The sequence below is a fragment of the Aquarana catesbeiana genome, linkage group LG02 (assembly GCF_042186555.1).
Source record: "Aquarana catesbeiana isolate 2022-GZ linkage group LG02, ASM4218655v1, whole genome shotgun sequence".
NCBI classification, from domain to species: domain Eukaryota; kingdom Metazoa; phylum Chordata; class Amphibia; order Anura; family Ranidae; genus Aquarana; species Aquarana catesbeiana.
In genome coordinates this window covers 598,585,767-598,611,426 of record NC_133325.1, presented here as the reverse complement: position 1 = coordinate 598,611,426, position 25,660 = coordinate 598,585,767, and the positions used below count along the sequence as shown (strand labels likewise).

Below are 25,660 nucleotides of genomic sequence, written 5' to 3'. Positions count from 1 at the left end.
CTAATAAAGAGTTTTCTCTGAAATCTAAATAACAAACAAATTAGGCCAGCCATACACACTTTTTTTTGCATTGTAAGGAGACCCCAGTAGAGTACTGCCAGACTTGACAAGCTCCATGAACCCAGTCACCAAGGAGAGAAAATGCTGTGCATTCACTCCCACTATGTGCAAATCCACACACACACACACATATACATATATAGCTATATACAGTATCTCACAAAAGTGAGTACACCCCTTCACATTTTTGTAAATATTTTATTATATCTTTTCATGTGACAACACTGAAGAAATTACACTTTGCTACAATGTAAAGTAGTGAGTGTACAGCTTGTATAACAGTGTAAATTTGCTGTCCCCTCAAAATAACTCAAAACACAGCCAATAATGTCTAAAACGCTGGTAACAGAAGCGAGTACACCCCCAAGTGAAAATCTCCAAATTGGGCCCAATTAGCCATTTTCCCTCCCTGGTGTCAGGTGACTCGTTAGTGTTACAAGGTATCAGGTGTGAATGAAGAGCAGGTGTATTAAATTTGCTGTTATCGCTCTCTCTCTCATACTGGTCACTGGAAGTTCAACATGGCACCTCTTGGCAAAGAACTCACTGAGGATCTGAAAAAAAGAATTGTTCTACATAAAGATGGCCTAGGCTATAAGAAGATTGCCAAGACTCTGAAACTCAGCTGCAGCTCACGGTGGCCAAGACCATACAGCAGTTTAACAGAAAAAGGTTCCATTCAGAACAGGCCTCGCCATGGACAACCAAAGGAGTTGAGTGGGAGAGAGGGGATCATACTCTGCTTCAGTATGTCATAGTACACGTTAGAGCTGCACAATTAATCGTTAAAAAATGTGATCTCGATTCAACCCCCTGACGATCTCTATTGCAGAGTTTGCCGATTCTTAACATCCAGGCAGTCTGCCAAGTTTTTTAAAACAACAAATGCAGGAAGTTTAACCACTTAAAGTCTAAATCTTTTTCTGACACTTGTTTCTTAAGTTAAAAAAAATATTTTTTGCTAGAAAATCACTTGGAACCCCCAAACATTATATATATTTTAGCAGAGACCCTAGGGAATAAAATGGCAATTGCTGCAATATTTTATGTCACACTGTATTTGCCCAGCGGTCTTTCAAACGCAATTTTTTGGGAAAAAATACACTTCAATGAACTGAAAAAAAGAAACAGTAAAGTTAGCCCAATTTTTTTGTTTTAATGTGAAAAATGATGTTACGCCGCGAGAATTGTGAGAGAATCGTGATCTATCTTCTAAGCAAAAAAATCGTGATTCTCATTTTAGCCAGAATCGCGCAGCTCTAGTACATGTTGGTATTCATGGTTCCCTCAATGAACTGTAGCTCCCCAGTCCTGGCAGCCCCAAACCATGACACTCCCACCACCATGCTTGACTGTAGGCAAGACACACTTGTCTTTGTACTCCTCATGTGGTTGTAGCCACACACGCTTGACACCATCTGAACCAAATAAGTTTATCTTGGTCTCATTAGACCACAGGACATGGTTCCAGTAATCCATGTCCTTGGTCTGATTGTCTTCAGCAAACTGTTGGTGGGCTTTCTTGTGCATCATCTTTAGAAGAGACTTCCTTCTAGAACGACAGCCATGCAGACCAATTTGATGCAGCGTATGGTCTGAGCACTGACATGCTGACCCCCCCCCCCCCCCACCCCCACCCCTTCAACCTCTGCAGCACTGCTGGCAGCATTCATAGATCTATTTCCCAAAGACAACCTCCGGATATGACGCTGAGAACGTGCACTCAACTTCTTTGGTCGACCATGGTGAGGCCTGTTCTGAGTGGAACCTGTCCTGTTAAAATGTTAAGGTTCGCCATCACTGGCCTAGGCTATCTTTATGTAGAGCAACAATCTTTTTTTTTTTCAGATCCTCAGAGAGTTCTTTGCCATGAGGTGCCATGTTGAACTTCCAGTGACCAGTATGAGAGAGTGAGAGCGAAAACACCAAATTTAACACACCTGCCCCCCATTCACACCTGAGACCTTGTAACGCTAACAAGTCACATGACACTAAGGAGGGAAAATGGCTAATTGGGCCCAATTTGGATATTTTCACTTAGGGGTGTACTCACTTTTGTTGTCAGCGGTTTAGACATTAATGGCTGTGTGTTGAGTTATTTCGAGGGGACAGCAAATTTACACTGTTATAAAAGCTGTACACTCATTACTTTACATGGTAACAAAGCGGCATTTCTTCAGTGGTGTCACATGAATAGATATACTAAAATATTTACAAAAATGTGAGGGGTGTACTTACTTTTGTGAGATACTGTATGTCTAACTATATATATATATAAAAAAAAAACATTTTGATGTAAGTTATATATATATATATATATATCGCAACCCTCACAGAAGCCTCCTACCTCATGTGGTTTGGGAAGAAACTCACATCTGCATTCTACTTAGTTCATGCATGAGATGAGGTGGCCTGCCTACTATAGTTACATGATCAGTCTCAGCATCACACCCAGAAAGAAAGCACCAACATAGAGATACAGGGAGTGAAATGGCGAGTGATCAACAGCCTGGTAACGACATTCATATTAAAGTGACAGTCTCCGAATGGCTAAGTACTAGTCACTAATGTATCCCTGGGACATAACAGGGGCATGGCGGCCTGCAGGTGCAACCATAATGCATGTCAGAGGAAACTGGCATCGAAACACCCAGGAGTGTCAGATGCTGAAGATTCTGCTGGCAGGTGTATCTCTGTAAGTGAGTGAAGATTGGAGGGCCCAGGTGCCAGGATGAATAAGTCAATTCTTCTTTTGCAGGTGTATTTCTTTGTTTTATGCAAGTCTTTTCACAACACAATGCTGAATAAGAAAAAATGAGGGACACATCCTTTTCCTATCGCTAGTGCAAACAAACTGGTATAGAGAGCAAATTAGACACAAGCAGTCAAAAAGCAAAAAAAATGCTGTGCCTTTTGATCAGAAAGCCAATCAAGCTTTGCAAATTTGCTCATGAAAGCACACGTGTTCATTTCGTCAATGAAAAAGTTTGATAAAGATTTCGTCAGTGGCATTTTTTACACTGACTAAAACGACGAAACGAAAAGTACAGCACATATTCGTTCACTGACAAAAATCAAATCCGTTTTCATTAACGAACTAAAACAGTACGAAATGTGAGTCAGGGATGTTTACCCTCGTGAAATAACTTCTGATTTTTCACAGAACTACAGGACTGTATAATGCGTTTTGAAATTCTAGAGAAATGCCTAAATAATGCATTATTTATTTAACTAAACACATTAGATTTTAGTTGACTAAATACGACAAACAAAAACAATTGCAGAAGACTAAAATGGGACTAACGGCCAGCTCACACCACATACAGTCTAGTGCGTTTTCGTTCTGCATCAAAAACGCATGAAAGTAGTTTATATGGTTTCCAATGGCATAGTTCACACCAGTCTGGTCCGTTTCAGTGGTTTTTAGTTCCAGAAAAAAAAAAAAAGTAAAAGTAAAACATGCTGCATTTTTCCTGCACTGGACTGTATTGGAATACAGTAAAAAGTATAAAAAACGCACTGGACCCTAGTATAGTGAAAAAAAAAAACAGGAAAAAAGCACCTGGAATGCATTCGGAAACGCGTCAAAAACACGCATGCAGAAACAAATCCAGAATGGATCTGGAGTGCGTTTTTGTGGAGTGAACCAGCCCTAAAACTAAAATGACATTTTAGTCCTAAGACGAAACTGAAATTTGCTGCCAAAATTAACACTGGAAAGCACCTGTTTAAACTGTAATAATAAAACAGAAAGTGAGAACGAACATAAGTTAGAATACATACAGCTGTCATTGGGGTTGAAACTCTGTAAGATAGCTTTTAGCTCTTGCAACTTTTGATGTGACCTTGCATGAACACTGTCAATTAGCAGTTTCTCTATAGACAGATGGTCAATCTGTAAACAGAATAAAACAAATTGTAAATTAACTTTCTAAAGTGTTACCAAAATTAGGAACAATTCTGTTGAGAAGCTATTTCTTACCCGCATGGCTCTTTCTGTTAGTTTGGAATCACAAGCTGGTAGAGGGGGTTCATGAGAAATCTCAAGAGGTTTTGAGCCATCATTCTCATCAATTTTTATAGTGACCTTGTGAACAGATGCAGTACCTGTTTTTCTTCCCAGCACCTGCTGGCTGCATAAAAAAGAAAAGATAAATAAATGATGGTTTTATTACTTTATTATTAATTTATTATTAGAGCTAGTCCTAGTAAAATCCACAATCCCCATAACCAGCTAAATGCTCAGAGTAAATATGTTATGAATAAGAATTTATTTTATTTTATTGTAATGACCTCACTTTGAAAAATGCATTTTTGTAATAGCATTTGCAATAGGTTTAGAATCTCAGTACTAAGTGTCAGTCAATCCACCTTTTCTTTTCAAAGCAAACTTCTTTGACTACTTCAATGCTCAATATCAGGCTTGTCGAGAATATCCCCTTCCCTCCAAATAGCCAAGAAGGAGCTCTTACTGGATAATGAAATAGCCTGTGTGAGGGGCCCATTTACTTACGTTGGGGAAGTCTATCACCAAGTGACACAGAAATCACTGAAGAGAATTTTACTATTCTAAAAGAGAACACTAGGCTCCTAGTGGTGTCTGCTCTTAGGCAGGACTTGTCTAAGGCCGGGGAAGCCGCTATTAGTTGCCGGGAGAAGACAGTGATTATTGCTAGCAGCAATAGCAGCCTCTAGCAATAATCTCAGGTAAAACACAGCATACTGGTTCTACCCAAATTGATTGATTAACTTGGTACATTTAGCCTGCCCATACACGGATCGAAATTTGGCCGGTTCCTGCTGAACCGGCTGAGCTTCAAATCGTGTATTGCCTGCCTTGAGCCCTATACACACTGAGCATCTGTAGACACACTGAGCATCTGCTCAGCTCCCCTGAATGCTTTTTCTCCTGGCAGGAGAAAAGTTGCTTTTTGCACATGTTTACAGTTGTGAAGCATTTGAGCAATTGTGGGTTCCACTCACCAAAAGATTAAAGTGGATGTAAAGCCTCACATATACCCAGTGAAGTGAACAGCCTCAGATGATACACAGGGATGAAACCAATCTCCCTACATAAGTTTTGATTGTATATGTGCGGTCTTCAACTTTCTAGACGGTTTAGAAAATGAACATTTTATAGTACAGTATAACCTGATAGTATATGAATGCCTGTACCCCTCAATTGACCAAAAAGCACCTCAAAACAAGCTCACATTCCCATCTCCAGTTATAGGCACTGTGCAGAAGTTTGTCTTCAAACTTGAAAACAAAGGGTGGGAAATTTTCACATCTTTCTCTGGAGAGCAGCTCTTGAAAGACTGTCTGTCCTGCATTGTAAAGAAACCACAGGGGTTTCTAAGCTTTTAAAAACTGAAACTGGACTTGAGTCTTTGTTGTGATATTCCAGAGCAATTACTTCACATTAAAAAACAGCTAGAGAGATCAGTAATGGCTTGTTTTAAGGTTTTTTTTCCATTTGGATTATAAAAATAATGTAAATGTCAAGAGTATGGGCACATATGCACTTTAAAAGCACAACAACTGGCAGCACTGGAAAAGAAAACCAGTAAAAAGCCTGTTAGCCTGACTTCATGAATTAGCTACACAGAAATAAACACATGAAATCAAAACATTAAGCATAAGCAAAATCTCTGGAAAAAGACACGGTTAGAGCCCTTTCACACTGGGGCGGTTTGCAGGCGCTATTGCGCTAATAATATCGCCTGCAAACCGACCCGAAAGTGCCGCTGCTTTCATTCCAGTGTGAAAGCCCCGAGGGCTTTCACACTGGAGCGATGCGCTGGCAGGACGGTAAAAAAAGTCCTGCTAGCAGCATCTTCGGAGCGGTGAAGGAGCGGAGCGTATACCGCTCCTTTACCGCTCCTGCCCATTGAAATCAATGGGACGGCGCGGCTATACCACCGGCAAAGCGCCTCTGCAGAGGCGCTTTGCGGTGGTATTTAACCCTTTCTCGGCCGCTAGCGGGGGGTAAAACCACCCCGCTAGCGGCCGAATACCGACGGTAAAACGCCGCTAATAAGAGCGGCGTTTTACCGCCGACGCCGCCCCCGCCCCAGTGTGAAAGGGCTCTTAGGAATTCAATTATCTGGGATTGCAAAAATGGGCAGTTACAAACAAAAAATGGTTTATGAACATAATACATTTTACTGCATAAACAAATATAAAAAGAATACATACTTCCAAACGCCGAGTATGAGACATTTTCCTGCAATGTAACGTTCAATTTGAACTAGATCTCCCCAGCGCTCTCTTATCAGTGCCATGGCCTGTGAGTGTAGGACTTCTAGCTGAAGTGATAAGCAGAAGGAGTCTGGACAGCAGCAGAATTAAGGAAAATTGCACTATGGTAACAAGGAAAAGAAAAACTAGCAATATACAGGTATACAATATACTGGTTAAAAATTTGACAGCACTTTTCCTGTAAATATAATTAACTCCAAACTGCATTGCAGTCAAAACAACTAGTACAGAGCGTAATACAGTGATGTTTTATTTAACCACTTGACCACTGGGCACTTAAACCCCCTTAATAACCAGACCAATTTTCAGCTTTTGGTGCTCTCACATTTTGAATGACAATTACTCAGTCATGCAACACTGTATCTATATGAATTTTTTGTCCTTTTTTTCACACAAATAGAGCTTTCTTTTGGTGGTATTTAATCACCGCTGGGTTCTTTATTTTTTGCGCTATAAAAGAAAAAAGACCGAAAAATCTGTAAAAAAATAAAATTTTCTTCGTTTCTGTTATAAAATTTTGAAAATTAGTAATTTTTCTTCATATATTTTGGCCAAAATTTATACCGCTACATATCTTTGGTAAAAATAACCCAAATTAGTGTATATTATTTGGTCTTTGTGAAAGTTATAGCGTCCACAAGCTATGGTACCAATATCTGAAAATTGATCACACCTGAAGTACTGACGGCCTATCTCATTTCTTGAGACCCTAACATGCCAGAAAAGTACAAATACCCCCCAAATGACCCCTTTTTGGAAAGAAGACATTTCAAGGTATTTAGAAAGATGCATGATGAGTTTTTTGAAGTTGTCATTTTTTCCCACAATTCTTTGCAAAATCAAGTTTTTTTTTTTTTCTTTTTTTTTTTCTTTTTTTTTTTTTCACAAAATTGTCATATTAGCAGGTTATTTCTCACACACAGCATATGCATACCACAAATTACACCCCAAAACACATTCTGCTATTACTCCCAAGTATGGCGATACCACATGTGTGAGACTTTTACACAGCGTGGCCACATACAGAGGCCCAACATGCAGGGGAGCACCTTCAGGCGTTCTGGAGCACCCAGGCCAATTCTGACATTTCTCTCCTACATGTAAAAATCATCATTTATTTGCTAGAAAATTACATAGAACCCCAAAACATTATATATGTTTTTTTAGCAAAGACCCTAGAGAATACAATAGCGGTCATTGCAACTTTTTATCTCGCACGATATTTGCGCAGCAATTTTTGGAACGCATTTTTTTTGGAAAAAAAACAGTTTTTTGCTTTAAAAAAAAACAAAACAGTAAGGTTAGCCCAATGTTTTTGCATAATATGAAAGATGAAGTTACGCCGAGTTAATAGATACCTAACATGTCACCTTTCGAAATTGCACACGCTTGTGGAATGGCGCCAAACTTCACCACTTAAAAATCCCCATAGGCGACGCTTTAAAATTTTTTACTGGTTACAAATTTTGAGTTACAGAGGAGGTCTAGGGCCAAACTTATTGCTCTCGCTCTACCGATCGCAGCGATACCTCACATGTGTGGTTTGAACACCGTTTTCATATGTGGGCGGGACTTACGTATGCGTTCGCTTCTGCATGCGAGCACACGGACAGGGGCGCTTTAAAAAATTTTTATTTTTTTTTATTGTTCATTTTACTTTATTTATTTTAGTTTGACACTTTTTTCCAAAAAAAAAAAATGTTTTGATCACTTTTATTCCTATTACAAGGAATGTAAACATCCCTTGTAATAGGAATATGGCATGACAGGTCCTCTTTACAGTGAGATATGGGGTCAATAAGACCCCACATCTCACCTCTAGGCTGTTCCTGAAATAAAAAAAAAAAAAAAAAAAAAAAAAAAAAGATCCTGGCTTCGATCGTAGCGGTGAGTCGGTAGAAGCACCGGAGGGCGGCGGGAGGGGGGGGCGTCCCCTCTCGCCTCCCGTAAGAACGATCAAGCAGTGTAACAGCTGCTACGATCATTCTTATGGTGTAGGGAATCGCCGGCTGAAAAAGATGATATCTGAATGATGCCTGTAGCTGCACCCATCATTCAGATATCCCCGCACAAAGTCAAGGACGTCGTATGACGGAAGGCGGGAAGTGGTTAAAACGCTTTTTTTTTTTTTTAACACAAAGTTGTCCATTTATACAATATTTCTAACACATAACATGTACATACCAAAAATTACACCCCAAAATAGATTCTCCTACTCCTACTGAGTATGGCGATACCACATGTGTGAGACTTCCACAGCCTGGCCACATACAGAGGCTGGGTATTGCAGAGTATCGCTGAGTATGACTGGGTATTGCAGAGTATGGCTGGGTATTGCAGAGTATCGCCGAGTATGACTGGGTATTGCAGAGTATGGCTGGGTATCACCGAGTATGGCAGAGTATGGCTGGGTATGGCAGAGTATGGCTGGGTATGGCAGAGTATTGCGGGTTATGGCAGAGTATTGCAGATTTTTGTGGGGTATTGCAGAGCATGGCTGGGTATGGCAGAGTATGGCTGGGTATCACTGAGTATTGCAGAGTATGGCTGGGTATTGCAGGATATTTCAGGGTATTTCAGGGTATTGCAGGGTATGGCAGAGTATTGCGGGGTATTCCAGGGTATGGCAGAGTATTGCGGGGTATTCCAGGGTATGGCAGAGTATTGCGGGGTATTGCAGGGTATGGCAGAGTATTGCGGGGTATTCCAGGGTATGGCAGAGTATTGCGGGGTATTGCAGGGTATGGCAGAGTATTGCGGGGTATGGCAGAGTATTGCGGGGTATGGCAGAGTATTGCGGGGTATGGCAGAGTATTGCAGGGTATGGCAGAGTATTGTGGGGTATTCCAGGGTATGGCAGAGTATTGTGGGGTATTCCAGGGTATGGCAGAGTATTCCAGGGTATGGCAGAGTATTGTGGGGTATTCCAGGGTATGGCAGAGTATTGTGGGGTATTCCAGGGTATGGCAGAGTATTGCGGGGTATTCCAGGGTATGGCAGAGTATTGCGGGGTATGGCAGAGTATTTTGGGGTATTGCAGGGTATGGCAGAGTATTGCGAGGTATTGCAGGGTATGGCAGAGTATTGCGGGGTATTGCAGGGTATGGCAGAGTATTGCGGGGTATTGCAGGGTATGGCAGAGTATTGCGGGGTATTGCAGGGTATGGCAGAGTATTGCGGGGTATTGCAGAGGGAATTGCAGAGTATTGCACAGCATTGCAGGGCATGTAAAGTAGTAGGGATGGCTGAGCATGGATGGATGGATGGATGGATGGATGGATGGCTGGATGTCTCTGTGCAGCGCTGTGGGCACTACAGATGCAGCCCACAACGCTGCAGCCATCCATCCATCCGCCTCTTCGGTCACTGTGTACCGATCGGTACACAGGAGGAGAGGAGAGGGGGAGGAGAGGAACCGGCGTCATCAGATGACGCCGGTTTGTTTACATGTGATCGCTCCGTCATTTGACGGAGCGATCACATGGTAAACGGCCGCGATCAGCGGCCATTTACCGGTATCTGTGATGTGCCGGGTCCTGTGGACCCGGCGATCACGGATGCTCTCGAGTGCGCGCCCTAGGGGGCGCGCGAGAGCAGAATTCTGGGAGGACGTCCCTGGACGTCCTCCCAGAGTTAAACAACCGCCCTGTAGCCGTCATTTGGCTATGGGCCGGTTGTTAAGTGGTTAACACCTTACCGCCCACCCAGGAGCACTTTAGTTCTAGTTCTTGACATCATATGACATTCTCCCGAGAATGTGCCCCCGCGTTGTTGTGCAGGGAGATGCGATCTGTCACCGGCTGTGTCCTCCGGACACAGCTGATGACTGATCACCGCACCGGCCTGCTGCAGCGTCATGTGATCGCTGTGATTAATCACAGCAGATCACATGAAGTTGTAAACAATGGATGGCTTCCTTGCACTGTATACAAATTAAGGATGAGCTCTGGCGTGTTTGCAACCCGCATATGCAGACCCCGCCAGGTAGTCGGCACAGCGCCAATGACAGGCAGTGAGACATTTCTCGATCTCTGCAGCTGCGGATCAGGAAAATGTCTCACTGCTTGCGATTAGCAATGTGCAGTGCCTACTTCCTGGCAGGCTCTGCACGCGCGGGTTACGAACACGCCTGAGATCATCCTTAATACAAATGTGTTGCTAGCTGTGATTGGTCACAGTGAACACAAGGTACAGACAAGCCAATCACAGCCCATCTGTACTGTGTGATTAGCTTTGCCTAATCACGGCTAATCACAACAAAAGACACTGAATAAACTAGTTTCACTCAGTAAAAATGGTTGCTTATACCAATGAAAGTCATTGCTATAAGCAATCATAATGTGTAAAAAAAAAAAAAAAATCCTGATTACTTCTCCAGAGTAGTACAGTGTTCCTATGGTAACACTGTATTGTTCTGGTCAGAGTGTTTTTGAAAAAGAAATCGTAAAAAAATAAATAAATAAAATAGTAAAATATTTATTTTTTTACACACTGACACAGTCAGTGACCCTGATCACCACCACATCAGTTATAGGATACCGCTGTAGTGCATGTTGATAGCGTGTAAAATTAAAAAATATATAATTGTGACAAAAAAATTACAACTTGCCATGCCTCCTACTAAATACCATGGACTGTCTTAACTCCGTGTTACTCAACCTTTTTCAGGTAAGGCACCCTTTAAAATTATGGACAGCTTCAAGGCACCCCATTCTAAAATGTAAAAAACTATCCTAATAGTTTTACCCAATCCAACGACATCCTCACACAGGACACCCAACTTTAGAGGCAATTTATTCTTCCAAAGCAAATACACTTTTGCACACTGGTACTGACTAGTATTCCTGTTTCTCTTCTCTCTCAATTTCTCTTCATTAGTCAGCTACTGTGACACCAGTGCTGAGGGAGAGGGGCAGAGAAGGGTCAAATAAGGATGCTATGGAGGCAACAGACATCCTCCTTATCAACTGATATCACTGGTTGTTAGGATGCCGGTGTCTAGAAAGTGCATAATGAAAACTGTGGCTTTGTGTAACTAAAAGGCAGGCTTAATCCACCTGCTGGCTTCTATACAATTTTTGATCATTTTTAAGCATTTTGCCAAGGCACCCCTGAAGAAACACCCTGGTTGAAAAAGGCTGGTCTAACCTTCCAAAAAGGAGTCAATTGGGGTATTTGTACTGTCCTGGCACTTTCGGGCGTCAAGAAATAAGATCATCAGTACTTTTTATTGTTTTTCCTTAGCCCCCATTCACATTGGAGCAACTTGTCATGTGATTTGTCTCAGACTATTGCCTGCAATCGCTCTATTCAAAATCGGTGCGATGCCTACTTTGCGGTTGTCTCACCGATTTAAAAAAGTAGTTCCTGCACTACTTTTGGCAATTTCAGGTACGACTTGCATAGACATCTGTGCATGAAGCTGCACAGATGTCCTCCAAGTCGCAATGACATGCAGCTTTGAAATCGTGCAATTTCAGATGAAGTCGCACAATTTCAAAGCCGCAGTCAATGTGAACGGGGGATAAAATCTGAATTTCAGGTATACGTATTTCATACCTCCTGGCTAATCTCTGTGCTAGCCTCCACTAATACAGCAATGCTTGGTGCCCTGCTGCATAGTAGCCAGAGGGTGGTCACAGGCACCATTCAGAGAACATTCTGAATGAATACACATTTTCTGATTGGATGAGGTAGAGATTGTGACATCACAGAGTCACCACTCCATCTTGTCTATTTAGAGAATACTGTGCATTTATTGAGAAAATACAAAGTGTTCTCTGAATGGTGTGGGAACAAGACAGTGAGGACACTAGCGGTGGCTACAGCAATTCTATGTTTCCACAGGAATTGAAATGGAATAAGCATACTTACATTGGTCCAAGCTGGACCAACGTATCTACGCAAATAAAAATGAATGTATGTATCTATGTATGTATCTAATGTATCTATGTATGTATGTATGTGTGTATGTGTGTATGTATATATATATATATTATATATATATATATATATATATATATATATATATATATATATATATATATTAAATATGTAATTTTTCTCTTTCACTGATGGGCACTCATGAGGCACTAATATGCTGTACCGATGGGCGCTGATGGGCAGCACTGACTGGTATTACTTAGGGGCACTGATGGGGCTTTCCTGTAATCAGGGCACTGATTATCAGTGCCCCAATTACCTGCCTGGCACTCCTCACCACACACTCTGTCAGTGTGAGGGCCAGGAGAGCCAATTCACAGCACTTCTGTATTTACATGTGACCGGCTGTGATTGGACACAGCCGATCACATGGTTAAAGAGCCGCAGCTGCGGCTCTTTACAGAGATCGGGGTCGCGCAGTGTCCTAGCCACGAGCAACACGACACCCATAACCCCCCCAGGCATGCGGTAGTGTTCTGGGACGCATGACATCATATGACATCCTCCCAGAACGAGGGCTGCACCGTCCCTCCATCATTTGACGGTGGGTGGGCGGCAATCGGTTAAAGTAAATGTTCGAGCTGTAAACATGCATACTTCCTAAATGAAGCACATTTAAAACTTTTTAGAAGTATTCGGATGAACACAGAAAGGATACGTAAACAGGTGTACATGTCCTGGAGTGGTTTCTCATCAGCAAAAAGTCTGGACTGAACCAGCTGGTGGATGAAGTGTATCTGCATGCTGTGAACTAGGGCACGGCCATCTTTGAAAAACAAAAACACGAAACAAATTTATCTAAAGTTGTACAGTTCCGCAACTACTCAATGGTGCACATGCTAGCAACAAGTCATACATTTCTTAATGCTTTGGTGTTACATTAACAATAAAACTATTTATTTACCATGAACATGTGTATAGGAGGTATCTCACTGTTCTTGACGATATGCTATTCATACAATAACTGAATTTGTTGCAATATATTAAACTTTACTATCAGCAAAATTGCAAATAATCCAGAATCCAGGTAGTTAATGTGCCTAAAAATACATCTGTCACCCAATTAGGTTTCTTTTTTCGAAGATGTCCCTACTGGTTGTAAGTCTAAGTCAAATTCTTGGTTCTTGAAAGTAAACCTGACCTAGTCTAAAAAAATATCTTAAAGTGGTACTAAAGGTTCATTCTTCTAAAAAAAACAAAAAACAAACATGTCATACTTACCTTCTCTGTGCAAGGGTTTTGCACAGATCGGCCCCGATCTTCATCTTTTGGGGTCCCCCAGCAGCGCTCCTGGCTCCTCCCCACATCAAGTCCCCCCACGGAGAGCGGCATTCCATGGGGGCACTTATGCGGGCACGCTGTTGTGTCCATTGACACAGACTGCAGGACTCAGCCCCGGGTCACTGGATTTGATCGACAGCAGCGGGAGCCAATGGCTCCACTGCTAGCAATCTATCCAATGAGGACCCAAGACAGCGGCTGGAACTGCTGGGCTTGTTACTGTCACTAGAAAGATTGGGTTCAGGTAAGTAAAAGGGGGGCTCTGGGGGGCTGCTGCTGCAGCACGGAATGTTTTTCACCTTAATGCATAGAATACATTACGGTGAAAAACATGGAGGCTTTACAACCTCTTTAAATCACAATAGTGTTACCTTCACTTTGAGTCATTATTCATCTCCCAAGAGCCAGCAGGCAACAGAAGTTCTGGTATTGGACATGTGAATCTCAGGGGACTTTTAGAGGTGTCAAAGGTCTGTATACAACCTGGGCTTGGGATGAGTTGTGCCTCTCCTAATTTTATACTTTCACTCACTGTCCTAAAACAAGCATGTAGATTAGAAAGGTAGAGAAGTCACAATTCCCAATCTACATATTTGTTGCGTCAGGTCAGTGCCTCAGAAAGGAAGACACTAGACTAGGGCTGCAACTAACGATTATTTTCATAATCGATTAGTTGGCCGATTAGTATTTCGATTAATCGATTAATAACCTTAAAAAAAAAAAAAAAAAAAAAAGTGTGGCGTATAATTTAGTTAATATGTAAACTTTTAAAAAAAGGTAATGTATTCTTAAATATCTCTATATGCAGCAGTAAATATAAATAACCAACTATATGGTTAGGGAGCAAAATCTGTAATCCACTCTGAGAATAACAGACAGAAGAGATATACTGTATATACTATTAGAGGAGATATATACTGTACATAGTATTAAAGGGTGATTCTGATAAATATTTTCAGACTCAGAGATCAAATGTCTTCCTTCAAAAAAAAAAAAAAAATTTCACTTTAAGAACGTTCGTTCAATTTTCTAATCGTTAGTGGGGTCAAGTCGACGTTCATTTTCAACCACAGTGACGGGAAAATTTGGAAATAGAAAACTTCTTGGTCAAAAGAATTTTCAGACAGTGTATGTGGTTTTCGTTCAGAAATAACATTCATTTTAAAAACAGAATGTTAAAAACAAGTGAAAATTTCAAACAACATTCTTTCATTCAGCGAATGTACAAAGATTTGAATATTCTTGTCTGAAAATTGATCCATGTGACCAGCATAAGGCTCGCTACACACCTAGGCAGTTTGCTTTTGATCAGTTTCTGCAGTGCTTTTTGCTGTGCGTTTTGATTTTTGCGCACGTGATTTTGCGGCGATTTGCGTTTTTTGCAATTTTTTTTGGCCAATTTGTTGTTGGGCAGATTAAGAAACACAAATTGCTGCAAAAACGCATTAAATGCTTTTCTGCAGCTTCTCCATGGAAGTATATTAAGCCAAAAAAGCGCAGTTTTCGCGTAAAAAAAAAAAAAAAAAAAAAAAGTCCCTGACCCTTTCCAAATACGCAGCGGCTGAAAAAAGCATAGATGTGAACGTGTCCAATGGGAAACCATGTTAATGAACTGCAGTGCGCTTCTGCAAAAAAGCACCAAAAAACACATAGATGTGAACCAGGTCTAAAACATAATGGGGTTAAAAAACTAGAATTAGCCCTTTATAGTACAAAAAAAAAAAAAAAAAAAAAAACAGATAATCACTACTGTAAGGGGTTCATTTTTTTACTGTAGAACTGTGAAAGTAACATCTACAGTAGCGATTTGCTCTTTTTGTACTATAAAGGGCTCATTTTAGTTTTTTTAACCCCGTTACTTTTAGTTGTTTTAGCCCTACACTAGACCTTACATGCCTAAAATACAGTAAATCTAAAGCCAAACTTATACTTATTTGAGTTTAAAGTAATACTAAAAGATACATTTTTTAAACAAATAACAAACCTATTAAACTTACTTGCTCTGGTTTTGCAAAAAACAGCCCCAATCCTCCTCTTCTCAGGTACCCTGTCGGCGCCCTGGGCTCCTCCCCCTACTGAGTACCCCATAGCAAGAACTGTCGGTGCCCTGGGCTCAGCCCCACCCCCGCCCCACTACCTCCTCATTGACTGTGATTGAGAGCAGTGGGAAGGAATGCTGTGTCTGAGCCAATGAGGAGGGAGAGCCAAAAAAGAAAGCTGCATATCGCTGGATAAAGACCAGGCTCAGGTGAGTATAAGCAGAGGGGGGTGTAAGCTCTGAACCCTGGGAACTGAGTGATTAGATGGCTTCTAATCACTGTCAGTCACCGATCTACCCCTCCAACGCTCACTAAAGCGTTGGGTTGAAGAGGGGGTGGGCGCAACTGGCTTTGGTTTTTAGCCGCATGCTAAAAGCCAGACCCGGGTGGATCATGACAATATGGACTTTCAATAAACATAACATGGTTGGGGGGGGTTTACCTTTTGGAAGAGGTGTAGAGGTTCAGAACTTTGCTAAATGGTGTATGGGAGAAGCGAAGCCTGGAGGAGTGGACACCTGCAAGCTGGAGTTTAAGATTGCAGTAGTCAGAGGAGCAACTTCTTTTGTGATTAAGATAAAAAACTGCAACTACCAACTTTTTATTCTACAGGGCCTCAGCTTTCTGAAAATGTACAAAATGTTTTAAGTCACTTTCTAGCCAAAATACAATTTTTAACGTGTGTGGTGGAGGAATAAAAAAAAAAAAAAAAAAAAAAGCTCCAGAGTTGCACTTGTTGAAATGCAAGATGAACATTTTGTCTTAAAAATTTTTTTTTTAAAATGCCGGTCAGTAGGGTAATGTAATACTGACAAATTCATTGTCACAACACTCTCTCAAACTAGTTTTCTAGTTAAGGCAAGTAAAAAAAACAAAACAAAAAAAAAAAAAAAAACAAACAAAACACACAGGTAAGAGTTGGCTGTTTTATTATATATAACAATAAAACGTTTAAAGAGACGGTGTACTTGTAAGAGCATAAATGTTACCTCCAGTTTCTTTATCCTCTACAAGAATCTCCAGTTTAAGTAACCTCCAAGGAACTTCAGGATCATCTCCCATTACAGTAAGTGTTGCTTCAAATTCCCCTTCTACGCGAAACTTTACCCTTCCATTTGCTGCATTTAAGAAAAAAAATAAGTTAAAAGTCAAAGAATATTTTTTTCCCCAAGATCCATTATTTAAAAGAACAAATATGAGAAATATGTTCAAAGCGATTAATAAAGCATACTGCTGAAATGTAATAGCAAAGCATAATTCCTTAGCATCCTTAAAATAATGAGTCTCAGTGTACATTTCACAACAACGTTGGGTAAAGTCACTAGTAGACCTATTAGTAACTTTACCGACCTGTGTGAATAGATTCTTGTCTATTACAACTACAGTATACTTTTGCAAAACAGTTTCATTTTTTTTTTCAATATAAAGCAGCACTTGATCTCTAGGCAGGACTATACCTAGGGTAAGTGGTGCAGCAAAGGAAAATAAATGATATCAGTCTGCTCCAGACAGTAGGAAGTATTCTCTCTGCCAGTAATGACTTTGACCATAAAACGTTGTGAAGATTTATAAATTGATATAAAAAAAAAAGGGGAGGAGAGAAAAGTGGGACTTTAAATGAAGCACACAGCAGTAAAGGAATAAGTCAAGTGACTGGGAAGTAATGTTCATTTATTTTGTATAGGCCATGATAGTTGAACCCAAAAGTGGACAAAATGACCTTCATAAATAGATAAAAAAAATGTTATTTATTTATTTTATTTATCTTTTTTATTTATTTAACTTTTTATCTATTTATGAAGGTCACGTTGGCCACTTTGGGTTCAAATACAACATGAAATGTATATACACGCATTTACTGTCATTTGCGCTTACATATGAATGTCTATTGGATTGTGATTTATTGTGTGATTTGTAAATAATTAATCCATAGTTTATTGAGTAAAGGCTTGATGCCCAAAATGTTTTATAACATATCATGGACTATACAAAATAAATGAACATTACTTCTCAGTCAGTTGACTTATTCCTTTACTGCTGTGTGCTTCATTTAAAGTCCTACTTTTTTCTCCCCCCTTTTTTAAACCAATGACAGGGATGGAGGCGTGCAATCCCTTTGGTGCTTGCCTCATTTAAAGTCCCAAAATTCACTTTCTATTTCTATTTTTGATTTATAAACTGATAAATGTGACACTCACCCTATCAGTCAATCTTCCTGGTGAGGTATACTGTGGGGTTGATTTACTAAAACTGGAGAATGCAGAATCTGGTGCAGCTCTGCATAGTAGTCATCAATTTCTGTTTCAATAATTTTTATTCAGATTAACAAGTCGCTAACATGCTATCGCTAGCCACGTAGGGCAGAGACATAACTAGAATCTTCGGGGCCCCGGTGCAAGAAACCATGAAGGGCACCTGACCCTTAGTATGACAGGGGTATGGAGAAGGGTATCTGGGAAGTGTGACCGGAAGGGGGCGTGTGATAAAAAAGGGGCACTGTGAAAGGAGGGGGGGACGGCGCGCGACAGGCGGTGGGGACGGCGCGCGACAGGCGGTGGGGACGGCGCGCGACAGGCGGTGGGGACGGCGCGCGACAGGCGGTGGGGACGGCGCGCGACAGGCGGGCATTGTTATAGTAAGACACACAGCATGCTCAGGTGCCGAGTTTACCTTACAGGAAAAGGCCAGATGCAAGAAGCAGCAGCCCTTGTACATACTGCTTCCCTGTGATGTCCGCGGGATGTCCCATCCAGCTAGCAGTGCACCTCCCGAGTGTCAGTATATACAGTGGAGAGGCCACCAGATTTAGTGCACAAGTGAGTCGCCGCTCTGCTTGTGCACTGTTGCCGAAGCCTGTCCAGGTCAGGGGCCCCTCCCCTCTTCACTGTATATACTGACACTCGGGAGGTGAACTGCTAGCCGGTATTCTGAATGGGACATCCCGCGATCATCACAGAGCTTGCAATCGCCCCCTCCACTGTATAGTTAGCTGCCAGCTGGAGGTGCAGGGGGAGATGCTGGGTCTTGGGGCCCCCCACAGTGGTGGAACGTCGGGGCCCAGTCGCAAGTGCGATTGCTGTGACTCTGGTAGTTCCTCCACTGACGTAGGGGCTAGCATTGATGGTAAGCTAACCTTTGATACCACTAAGTAAACAAAGCACAGTATTATGAAAACAAGAACTGATAATAACAGAGGCTAGGCCTTTGTTTATCAAGCAACGGGGGCCAAATGGTCCTGGGGAGGGTCCTTCAAAAGCAGGGTATCCTCTAGACCCACTAATAACCATACAATGGTGCAATTTGTAGCCTATACAAATCTAGGAAGATAGGCAGAAAGGTAACACTAGGGAAAGAAAGAGTGCGCACCTGACGAGTAGGGAGCCAAGGAGAGGATAAGGAAAGCTAGCGAGAATGGAAGGGCCAAGGTTAGATGCCCAGAGAGGGGGGGGGGAGAGGTAAGGGTTTGGGATCATTGAGGCCATCAGTCATGGGCGGCCCAAGCTGGCTGGAGGGAGAGTAGGGAAGGCATAAAACAAAGGTTCCCAAACACTGAGGAACTTCGCATGCGGATGCTAGACATCTGTACGTTGAGCATCAACGCGGTCAAGCGAACTCTCATCCCCTTGGTAGCCATTTACCTTAATCAGTTTCTAGTTTCAACTAGTTCAATTAGGCTTTGACAATAGAACCTGGAAGCCAATTTCTATGCAGAGCTGAACCAGATTTTGCACTCTCCAGCTTTAGTAAATCAACCCTTCTATGTTTACTAAATGTCAATGTACAAAGATAGTGCTAGTCTTCAAGAAGAGGATTGATGAAAACATTATCAGGGAGAGAACTGTGATCCCTTTGAGCAGTAATACATGTGAACTTTCTTGAGTATGCATGTGTATAAGCAATGAAGAATACATGATGCTAGGATCATTTTAACAGCTGTGACAGAGGGAGGCACTGTCACTAAGAAAAACTTATAAAAAGGTGACACAGGATTCGCATTTAGGGTTAAGACTCTGTAGTTCTGGATCAGAACAGTCAATCCTGTGTCCGGGTTTTGCTAGACGCTATAAGAAACACAGTTTTTAATGTAAGTAACTTAACTGAAATACTTTCAAGAGGCTCAAAAGGAAATTCAACCAGAGATTGAAGTACTAGGGACAGGTCCCAAGTTGGACAACTTCTTACCACTACTGGTCTGGCCCTAGAGATAGATTTGAAAAGTCTGGCTATAGTGGGATTTTCCAGGAGAGAAAACTGGAGGAACACACTAATAACTGCCGCTTGTACCTTTAAGGTACTAACTGAAAGACCTTTGTCGACACCCTCTTGGAAAAATTCCAAAATAGACGGGAACATCATGAGTTAATCTTTGATTTTCAGATAACCATGAGTTAAACCTTTTCCAAACTTTGGAATATATGGCTCTAGTGACTGGCTTCCTACAATTTACAAGAGTCTTGACTACCTTGTCAGAGAACCCCTGGACGCTCAGTATATTTTCTTCAGATACCAAGTCAAGTTTAAGGAAAACACCAGAAGGTGTGATACTGGGCCCTGCAATAATAAGTCTTCTCTTTTCAGAAGACTCCACGGAGGCTCTGAAACCAGAGACTGCAGCAGGGAAAACCATGGCCTCTTGGGCCAAAATGGGGCAATTAGAATGAGATCCGTCTCCTCTAGCAGAAACTTCCGGAGGACTTCTGGAATCAGTCTGATTGGCGGGAAGGCATAACATAGGCCTGGAGGCCACAGGTTTGCCAGAGCATCAATCCCCAAGGCTTGGTCTGCCGGGTTCATGGAAAAGAACATCTCCGTCTTGCGGTTGTTCCGGTTTGCGAACAAATGCGCTACGGGATAACCCCATCTCCTGGTGAGATCTGCAAAGACTTCGGGATGAAGGGACCAGTTGTCTCGGTCTACCCGGTAACGGCTGAGATAATCTGCCAGGCAATTGTTTGTTCCCTTCAGGTGCACAGCTGAAATTGAAGCTAGATTCCCTTCTGCCCATGAAAGGATCTCCTGGGCAATAGACTGAAGCATCCGGCTTCTCGTGCCTCCCTGCTTGTTGATGTACGCGACTGTCGCGATATTGTCTGACAGAATTTGGTGTTTTTGACCCTTGATCTCCATCTGAAAAGACTGCAGGGCTCTCTGAACTGCTAGCAGCTCTCTTTGATTGGATGAGGCCCTTGCCTCCTTCAAGGACCACTCTCCTTGTGTTACTGCATTGCTGAGGTGGGCCCCCCATCCCCAGGCACTCGCATCCGTACTAATTCTTCGGGATATGGGAAAGGACCATGGGAGACCTCCTGTTAGGTGCTGGCCAGTTCTTCACCACCACAGGCTTCTTTTTATCCTGGTGGGGAGCCAGATCCTTGACTCCAGGGACCTTACGTCCCGTCCCAGTTTCTTAATAGAAACATTTGTAATGGACGCTGACGGAGTCTTGCCCATGGTACAGCGGGAAAACGTGAGGTCATAAGACCCACTGCCCTCGACACCTGTCTCAGAGAGACCGACTGGTTGGTCTGCAATGCTGACATAGTCTGGAACACTTTGGTAATCATCCCCTGCGCAAGAAAAAAACTCTTTGGTTCACTGAGCAAAAATCGTAACCCAGATAAGTTACTTTCTGGGCCGGGATCAAGGACGATTTTTCTTTGTTTATCAACCAGCCTAGGGACTGTAAGAAGTCCTGTACAGCCTGGAGATCCTCCACCAGCCTCTGGTATGACTTTGCCACTATCAGGAGGCCATCCAAGTAAGGGATAACAGTTATCGCCTTTAACCTCAGTGGAGCCAGCGCTTCCCCCCACACTTTCGTAAAGATGCGTGGGGCTGAGGAAAGACCGAAGGGGAGGGCTTGAAATTGAAAATGTCGGGTCCCCATACCCATCTTCACTGCCAATCTCAAAAACTTTTGGAAGGCTGGATAGATAGGGATGTGAAGATAGGCATCCCTTAAGTCCAACGTGGCCATAAAGCAGTTTGGGTATAGTAGGTTTTTGATAGTAAAAACCGTCTCCATACGGAAATGTTTGTACCTGATGGACTTGTTTAAAGTCCGGAGATTCAGGATAAGCCGAAACTTCCCCGACGGCTTTTTGACCACAAATACATGGGAATAGAATCTCTTGCCCTGCTCTGACTGTGGAACAGGAATCAGGACTTTTTGATCCAATAAGTCTCCGATCTGGAGACCCATAGCCCTGGCTTTCTCTCGATCTTGTGGAGGAAAGGTGACCAACAATCGTTCTGGTGGTTGGTGAACAAACTCCAGCCTGTACCCGTTGGTCACTAGGTCCAGGATGAAGGGGCTCGAAGTGACTGCTGCCCACTGTGGGATGAAGGCCCTCAATCTTCCTCCCACCGGGGAACACAAATCACTGTGGCTTGGCAGGCTGTTGAGGAGGGTTAAACAGCACTCCCCCTTTGCCTCTGCCTTTGTGCCCAGTCCAGTGTTTTTTCGGCCTGTTGTCCTTTTCTCTAGGACTCTGTTGCCTGCCTTGGCCACGAAAAAATTTTCTGGCTGTCGGGATTCTCTTTTTCTCTGGAAACACCTTTTTCTTATCAGCCTTGCGTTCCAGTGCCTCCTGCAGTCCTGGGCCAAATAAATGATCGCCTGTTAAGGGAAGCCCACAAAGGCGTAACTTGGAGGCTGCGTCCCCTGACCAGGTTTTAAGCCAGAGGCTTCTCCTGGCCTGAGTTCACTAAAGCGGAAGAATCCGCCAAAAAACTTACAGCCTGAAAGAGGAGAGGAAAAGACTTCAGAATCTGCTCTCTCGAGGTACCAGCTGACAGATGTGACTGAATCTGAGTCAACCAAACCTCCAGATTTCTGGCCACACAAGTGGAGGCCAGAGCTGGTTTCAGGTTCCCAACCGCTGAGTCCCAGGCTCTGTGGAGAAGGTTATCCCCTCTCTTGTCCATCGGATCCTTAAGCGTGCCCATATCATCGAATGCTAGGTCCGAATTTTTTGAAACCTTTGAAAGAGGTGCATCCAGCTTCGGTTTCTTTTTCCACGGCTGCGCAGTGTGCTCATCAAAAGGAAACCTTCTTTTTAGGTTACTAGAGAAGAACGGTTTTCTCTCCGGGTTATCGCATTCCAGTTTAATAGTATCATTCAATGAACTATGGACTGGAAAAACTCTAGGCTTTTTCTTATGCAATCCTTTATACATAAGATCGTGCTTGGATAACCGAACCTCCTCCTCTTTCAATTCAAGGGTGGTATAGATAGCCTTTAACAAGTCATCCACATCCTCTACATATAACTTAAATCTCAAGCCCCGAGTGGATTCCCTATCCCTTGGCTCTAAATCTTACCCTGATTCTTCTGGAGAAGAACGGGTAGATCTGACCTCAGCCTCAGAGTCTTCACTCTCTGCCTGCTGAGTGCTGACCGAAGTTCTCTGTGTGGACGGACCCTCAGCTGGGGTCTGGAGCTTGTCAATAAGCATTCTAAAAGAACTAAAGGTGGACGCAAGCTCGTCCCTAACAGAGGTTAGCATTTTCTGACAAGAGGCAACTGGGTCATCCTTTACCAGGCCATCTATACAGCTGCGACAAACGGCTTTGCTCTATGAGGAGCTCAATTTGTTTGCACACACCGCACATTTCTTTTTAGGTGGCTGCTCCTGAATCTTGTCCTGGGTCTTGGTCTGTAAGACAAAAAAATAAGTGACCCATAATGAGACTCACAGCCACCCTGCCACTCTGAACCACCATGTGCAGGAGGGAGGAAATGTGTCTCTATAACCCACTACTACAGAGAGGGGAGGGGGAGGGAACACTCACAGGGAGAGCAAGAGAGTGACCTAACACTTCAGGTTTACCTGTGAGGTGCTGGCGTTGAGCGCATCGACTGCCTGTGTAGGAACTGCAGACTGATCCATCTTGCCCCTTTCTGGCTTTCCACAGCCTGACTGCTTTAACCAGAAGACACCAGCAGCCAGTGTCACCTGTTCGCACCGTTTAAGGAGACTGGAACCGGCGTCTCCGGCGCCCGGCGATGACATCATATGCCCCGGAAGTGACCTGCTCTTAACACTTCCTGTGGGCCAGCTTGGAGCGCAGAAGCTCCGCCCCCTTCTCAAGCGCCACAGCTTCCCGCTTCTCCTCACACAACTAGCCACGCTGCCTGTGAGGAAAGGATACCGCTGCTTTCAATATGAAAAGCGCTTTGGGAGCTGACACCATGCCGGTCCTGGCCCTCTCCAGGCACTGAGACACAGGAGACCGCAGCACAGTCAACCTCTCCAGCGGAGTGCTGCGTCTGGCAGAGGAGAGGTTAGTGACATGCCCCAAATAGCCCTACAGAGCCCCTGCTCATGAGACCTAGGTTCCAGGAACATGTTACCCCCCCCCCCCCCCTGTCCGGAGGAAACACAAATAACTGACATGAGCCTGGAGGACCGCCCTTTTATCTGGTGGGGATAACGTGTTTCCTGTCCTGGTAGGAGGAGCCCTAGGTCTCATGGGCTGTCCTGGAAGACGCTTGGAGAAAATATGCCACTAATGTCCTGTACAATTATTCTATCACATTCATCTCCAACTTCAGCCCTTATATCCCTCCAAACAGACCATGTTTGCAGGATTTTCCAAAAGTTACAGAGCTTTTAGGACGAAAAAAAAAAAAAAGATAAAAATTTAAGCAACACATTTTGCTTGCCAACAGACTACGTATTGTAGGCTTTTACTTATCGTAAAAAAAAACTCTGTTCTCATAGTCAGGCATGATACCATGTGTTGAGGACAACATGCCTGTTATAAAGAAAGGAGTATTCTTAAAAGCTTGCACAACAAAGCATCACCCATATCATATTTTTACTTTTCCTCTACTATCAACGGCTAACATAGTATAACACTGCTAGAAAAAAAAAAAAAAAAAAAAAAAAAAAAAAAAACACAGTCTTACCAACTGTAAGGTTGGCCAGCTGGGGTGGGAGATCTGTGGTAACCAGTCGATGCCTGAGGATCTGGTTCAGCTGGTGTAGAGTTGATTGTTTCTCACTTTTAGTAATAGGATCTGGTGGAATTATTTTATCCTGTAAAGTAAATCAGTGAGAAATTAGGAAAATACAAGAAAAAATAATTTATAAAAACACATTAAAGAGGAAGTAAACTTCAATGTATTTTTTGTACCTATAGGTACAGATGTGCTCATAAGTTTACCCCTGGCAGAATTTATGATTTCTTGCCCATTTTTCAGAGAATATGAATGATAACAAAAATATATTTTTCACTCATGTTTGGCTGAAGCCCTGTATTATCAACTGTGTTTACTCTTTTTAAATCATAAATGACAACAGAAATTACCCAAACGACCCTGATCAAAAATTTACATACCCTGGTGATTTTGGCCTGATAACATGCACACAAGTTGACACAAAGGGGTTTGAATGGCTTTTCAAAGGTAACCATCCTCACCTGTAATCTGTTTGCTTTTAATTAATGTGTGTATAAAAGGTCAATGAGTTTCTGGATACCTGACAGGCCCATGCATCTTTCATCCAGTGCTGCACTGACGTTTCTGGATTTTAAGTCATGGGGAAAGCAAAAGAATTGTCAAAGGATCTGTGGGAAAAGGTAGTTGAACTGTATAAAACAGGAAAGGGATATAAAAAGATATCCAAGGAATTGAGAAGTGAGGGGTGCTGTTAAAACCAAAACACAGTCAGGTAGACCAACTAAAATTTCAGCCACAATTGCCAGGAAAATTGTTTGGGATGCAAAGAAAAACACAAATAACTTCAGGTGAAATACAGGACTCTCTGGAAAAAAAATGTGGTGTGGCTGTTTCAAGATGCACAAAAAGGAGGCAGAAGAAAGATGAGCTGCATGGTCGAGTCGCCAGAAGAAAGCCATTACTAGGCAAATGCCACAAAGTATCCCACTTACAATAAGTCAAACAGCACAGAGACAAGCCTCAAACCTTCTGGCACAAAGTTATTTGGAGTAATGAGACCAAAATTGAGCTTTTTGGCCATAACCATAAACGCTACATTTGTAGAGGAGTTAACAAGGCCTATGATGAAAGGTGCACCATTCCTACTGTGAAACACGGAGGTGGATCGCT

The 25,660-nt window shown here is 42.6% G+C and overlaps 1 protein-coding gene across 4 annotated transcripts in view; it reads right to left on the bottom strand.

Annotated features, from left to right (window-relative positions):
* The window catches only part of MED14 (mediator complex subunit 14), a 104,143-nt gene that overhangs the window by 55,528 nt on the left and 22,955 nt on the right, over positions 1 to 25,660 (bottom strand). For all 4 annotated transcript variants that reach the window (XM_073616323.1, XM_073616325.1, XM_073616324.1 and 1 more), the window contains exons 5-10: positions 24,500 to 24,629; positions 16,574 to 16,702; positions 12,923 to 13,030; positions 6,259 to 6,391; positions 4,043 to 4,193; positions 3,844 to 3,955 (exon numbers count right to left, since the gene is read on the bottom strand). In XM_073616323.1, the coding sequence (XP_073472424.1) occupies positions 3,844 to 3,955; positions 4,043 to 4,193; positions 6,259 to 6,391; positions 12,923 to 13,030; positions 16,574 to 16,702; positions 24,500 to 24,629 (763 nt within the window). The remainder of the gene's footprint in view (positions 1 to 3,843; positions 3,956 to 4,042; positions 4,194 to 6,258; positions 6,392 to 12,922; positions 13,031 to 16,573; positions 16,703 to 24,499; positions 24,630 to 25,660) is intronic.